General features: G+C 34.2%; 1 protein-coding gene across 1 annotated transcript in view; it reads left to right on the forward strand.

Annotated features, from left to right (window-relative positions):
- Positions 1-5,566, forward strand: part of DNAH6 (dynein axonemal heavy chain 6) — a 233,739-nt gene that overhangs the window by 34,343 nt on the left and 193,830 nt on the right. The window contains exons 11-12 of the mRNA XM_025050893.1: positions 1,924-2,124; positions 5,146-5,266. Of these exons, the coding sequence (XP_024906661.1) occupies positions 1,924-2,124; positions 5,146-5,266 (322 nt within the window). The remainder of the gene's footprint in view (positions 1-1,923; positions 2,125-5,145; positions 5,267-5,566) is intronic.

Here is a 5,566-nt window from a genome sequence, read left to right on the forward strand (position 1 = left end):
TGTGTTGACCCCCACTTGCAGCTCCTCTGGAGGGGAACCTCATCGTCTCTCACCTGGCCTGCTGCAATAGTCTGTTCTTATCTGCCTCCCTCTTTTCCTTCTAATGTATTTTTTACATTATTTCATAGGCAAATCTGATTATGTCACTTCAAATTAAAATTTCTCCATTGACTATAGTAGCATTTTTCAAAAGATACTCTATGAGAGGTTGATAGGCATTCTAGGAGAAAGGGGTTGTGATATGCATTTGCATTTTTTAAAATATGAAAAATACTGTTTAGCAGATCCAGAGAAGAATCCTATTTAACTTTGTTTAACCCAACCTTTCTTCCCAAATTTACTTGATGTTAGGACCCTTTTATCCTCAGGAATGTCCCTGGTCACAGTCTGAGGGCGGGCTTTGTTAAGAACACAGTGCACTGGAATATTTTAAATGGTTCCTTTTCCCCTCCCCCTGCTATGGGAACCTGATTGAGCTCCTGGAGGTAAATCTCACAATATTATAGGGGTCCCCTATGGCTGTGTTCCCCTGGAGTTTTTAACTCTGAGTTATTCATACTGAGCCTCCAGCAATTCATCAATTACAGCTTAGATTTTCTTGCCCTGGCACTGGTTCCCTCCCATGGTGGTTTCTGTTCATGAGTCTGTGTTCTCAAAGGCCGTGACTCCCTGTATTCACCTGTCTATCTCTCCAATCTTGGAGGCTGTGGTTTGCCCTGTGTCTTCACCTCTCTTGTGGATCTAAAAAGAATTGTTGATTTTTTAGTCTATTTAGATTTTTACTTGTTAGGATGGACTAGAGACTCAAGCTAACACTGGAACCCAGCATCACATGCAAGGCTTTTCACAAGGGGGCCAGCTGCATCATGTCCTGTTTCTCCACACTTGGCACTTATGCTTCAGCACCTAAATGACAAGGTGCTTAAAAGGGCCAGTCCCTCAGGCCTCGCACACACAATGACTTACAAAGATTGTACTCCTGTCTTGTACGCTTGACAAGCCCCTGCTCGTCTCTTAAGACATATTTCAAGAAGTGCCTTTTATTTATCTTATTTTCTCTAATTAGATTTTGTATTTATAAATTATAAATTAGGTCATGCTCAATGAAGTGAATTTGAAAAACACAAAAAGATTAAAATCATCTGTAATTCCATGTGCCAGAAATAGAAATGATCCTTTAACATTCATATATTTTTTTCAATCTTGTTTTACTGATACACCAACACACCTAACTTACCATGAGATTTTAAATTCTATTATTAAAATGGGCTATTACGGACCAGTTTTATCCTGCTCACTCACGTGTGTGCGCTCCCTCTCTCTCTCTCTAACTTACCATTATATCATAAGCTTTTCCCTGTGTCATTAATCAATCTTTGGAGACACCATGTTGAAGAAGTGCCTAATTTTCTACTGTATAAATTTGTCATAACCATACCCCTATTTTTGAACACTTAAGTATTTCTCTAATCAGTTTTTATTGTAAGTAATGCTGCAGTGAGTGTCTTTGCACATGAATCTTTGTTTACATATCTAATTTTTTCTTTTAGGATAAATTTCTAGAAAGGAAATTACTGCTCAAAGAATATACACTTTTAACTCACCCTTTAAATTATCCCTGATTCTCTTCATCATACTTTGGCCTGCATTCCCTTATGACGTTTCTGTGTTTTGTTCAAACGTAAAATATAGAACTCATCATAATGTTTTTTAAATTTTTTATTGCCTCTCTCTCAATTAGAAATATATTTTCTGAAGATAGGGGCTGTGTTTTCTGATCTATCATATACTGAAAATCAACACAGTATCTGACATTGGTTAAATGAGTTATTCTTATTTATTTTAGCATTTCAGAAACTTAAAAATATTCATAAATATAACCATGTATGTGTTTACATTTATGTTTGCTTTCCTCTCTAACAGGATGGTATTTCCAGTGCAATCAATCAATTTCAAAACACTGTGTTATCAGTTCCTAATCTCGTACCTGATGCATATTTTGATGCTTTCACCAGCCCTTACATTAACAACAAACTTGAAGAAAAAACTTGTGGATTTGGTCCCAGCTTATCAGCAGTGTTTGATGATGATAAGAATTTTCATACAATTATCCTTCAAATAAAGGTATATTTACTTTTACTGAAACTAATATTTTAAAAATTGAGTAATATATTTTCTTAATTTCTTATCTTTAAATTGAATGCTACTTAATCTCTAAATGGTAGTGGTTCTTTAAAAAAAGTCCTGGTAGATTTCATAATGATGGATGAATGTCATTGTACATTTCATAATGATGGATGTACATGTCATTGTACATTTGTCCAGACCCATAGAATGTGCAACACCGAAGGAACCATAATGTACCGAAAGAATCATAATGTAAATTATGGACTTTGGGTGAATCTGATGTAGCAACGACGTAATTTCCTCGATTGTAACAAATGTACCACTCTGGGGGGAATGTTGATAATCGAGAAGGAATTTCCTTATGTATATGTGGGAGCTGGGAGTATATGGAAAATCTCTGTACTCTCCTCTCAATTTTGCTGTGAAGCTAAAACTGCTCTAAAAAAATCAAATCTTAATTTTAAAAAAAGACTAATGGTGACTATTTAATATATTTTATTATAGACCTAAGACTAAAACATAGGTAGAAGCAAGGATAGGAGCCTAATATAAATATATGTTCTAATGAAATAGAAATAATGCAGCCTAAAGACAACAGAGAGAGTATAAGAGGAAGGTGAAATACATTTACTGATTGATTTTAAGAAATATGTGGGAATTAAAGAATATCGTCAAATCAAATGATGAAAGGTTAATAAGGGAATGGGTGGCTAATGGCACTTAAAAAATCACCACATAGAAAAATAAGACACACAAATAATTGTAAAACACATAAAAATAATATAACCAAGTTGAGACCAAATATATCAATAATATAATGAAATGTGAATGTGTTCAAATCACCTACTAAAAAAAAGATTTTAAATGTGGCTCACAAGACAAAATAATATGTTGTATTTAAGAGAGATATATATAACAAAGTGATGCAGAAAGGCTAACATAAAGGGATGTATAGTGGTGTGGAGGCAAATGTAAATGATAAGAAAGTAGGATCTGTGATCCTGTTGAGTCGGGGGTTATAAATTTCTGTGCACCAAATAGCACAGGAAACACTTTTATAATGCAAGAGATACAATAAAACATAAATGAAACATACATAGAAACACACAATAGACATCATTGAAACACTTGGGAATCCCTAATGAATATTAAAAGGAGTAAGCGAAAGTGTGATGAGAAACAGGATATTGTTGCAAAGTATCTCCGCATAAGATATTTATTGATTTCAAGGGGAGAAATAATAAGTCTGCCCTGGTGAAGACTGACAGACACCACCTTAACTAATGTGTTTACATCACCAGTAATGAGACAGATTGATGTTATGTGCCTTCTTACAGGATGCACTGAGAACACACATCACTTCTGTGGTATTACTGCCGGATATGTATAATTGAATCTAAGCACACATAAAACACACATAAAAATGAAAGACAAAGAAAAATTGAATTGTTCCAAATTACAGGAAACCAAAGAGATATGACAAGATGATATACATGATCTTGGATAGGATAGTGAGCCAGAAAAAAAAATTTTTTTGGCTAAAAAGGACATTATTGGGACAAATGGAAAAATTTGTACATGGTCTGTAATTAGATAATAGTATTAATGTTAATGTTAATATTCTGATTTAGGTCACTGTACTACACAGATATGTAAGAAAATGTCCTTGTGTTTAGTAAATACACCCTGAAATATTTAGGGGTAAAAGTTTCTTATATCTTCAACTGTCCTCAAAATGGTTCAGAGTAAGATAATATATATAGAGAGAGAATAATAAATCATGTGTGATAAGTTATTAAAGTTTAGGGAATTCAGGTGACAGACATACAGTATTTTTTATACTATTCCAGTAACTTTATGTGAATCAGAAACTATTTCAAAATAAAAAGATTTTAAATCATATTTTGAACATGTTGGCCCATTTATGGGCCTCCCATTTTGTTTCCGTCTATTGCCTGTATGATCACATAACAGAGACATTATTAAGTCAGCTAAAAGGAGATAGAAGATTGACATAGTTTCTTCTCAGTTTTTAATGTAAAGAAATAAACAGCAAAAAAAATTATGGAAGGATATGTAAGAACCTATTAAAAGAAAATAAATGAACAAATTATTAAATGTAGCCCTATAGGGTGTGTGCTATTCTATGTAATTAAACTTTCTACTACTAGCCACTATCCCATAAAGCATGACTGAGTCACTTACCCTAGCATGGATATGCTGGGAATGAGCAATTCCATTGATTGTCTCTAGTTTTCCCCTGGGGCAGATTGCAGTCATTCGCAAAAGATTTGGTAGGAAACAAAAGGGAAGACTGTTGAGGGCAGCTAGGGAGTCAAGGACCAAAACTAACAACAAACATATCTTAATGCTTTCCATAGACATCAAATTATGATAGTATGTATGGACACAGGTAATAAAGGGCCTGAAATGACTGGAAAGTATCGTTTTGTTTTGAAAAAGCTCTGTGGGGAACTAGAGGTTATAGCCAAGTTTAAAACTGGTGAAAGAAAGGTTTTTGTTAGGGTAAATTAGGACGGACATTTTGGAATAAGAGACTTGCCGGTACAGAGGATTTTCTAGTAAGCAAAGAAAGTCGTTTTCTAGATACGCTGTACACTTTTGCCTTTGCTCAAAAACAAAGTGAGACATAAAATTTGCAGTTTGGGAAAAAAACAGACATTGTCTCTTACCGTATGCTTACTAGTGATGTATAAGTGATGTATAAGCTCACCATGGGCCTAAAACAATTACAAGTCTGCTTTCTTTCAACTTTAAGGAATAATTCTTCAAAAGTCAGATTTGAAGTTTTTTGTTTTTTTTTTAATTTCGTAAGAGGATCTATTACCTGCTCCCTGACATCAAGGACAGTACCTTGCCTCACTTACGTATCCCCAGGTCACAGCATATTGTTGGGCACAGAAAAGGCATTTGTACTTGTTTGTTTGTTTAGTTACATTGAATTGCATTCTGCTCAAAAAAAAAATACAGTTTTGTCTGTTTATTTATAACATTTAGGAAACCATAAAGGCAGCATTTGAATCTGCCCAATTATATGCAGCTACATTTGAGAAGTTTCAGATATTCTTCAAGGAAAATGAAAGTCTTGATTTACAAGCTCTTAAACTTCAAGAACCTGGTAAGTTTTCTACTTTCCTTACTAATCATTTTGGATGGGAATATTGAGGTGTATAGTTTTCTAGGTTTGCTTGGTGGTGAATGGTGACTGAAATGGTAGCCTGAAAGAGTTGACCTGACAAAAAGCAAGAGTTTATTCATTTCTAGGTTATTTTCTGTGGAATTACTTTTTTCTTTAGCCTTACTCAGTGTTAATGTTTTATTTCAGAATATTATGGGAAGCAATTCCTCCCTAATGACTTATCTTTTAGTGTGAGGTTGTATTAGTACTAAGGCTATTTAGCCTGCATATGGGAAAGAG

This window comes from Pteropus alecto, unplaced genomic scaffold (genome assembly GCF_000325575.1).
Source record: "Pteropus alecto unplaced genomic scaffold, ASM32557v1 scaffold117, whole genome shotgun sequence".
Lineage (NCBI taxonomy): Eukaryota > Metazoa > Chordata > Mammalia > Chiroptera > Pteropodidae > Pteropus > Pteropus alecto.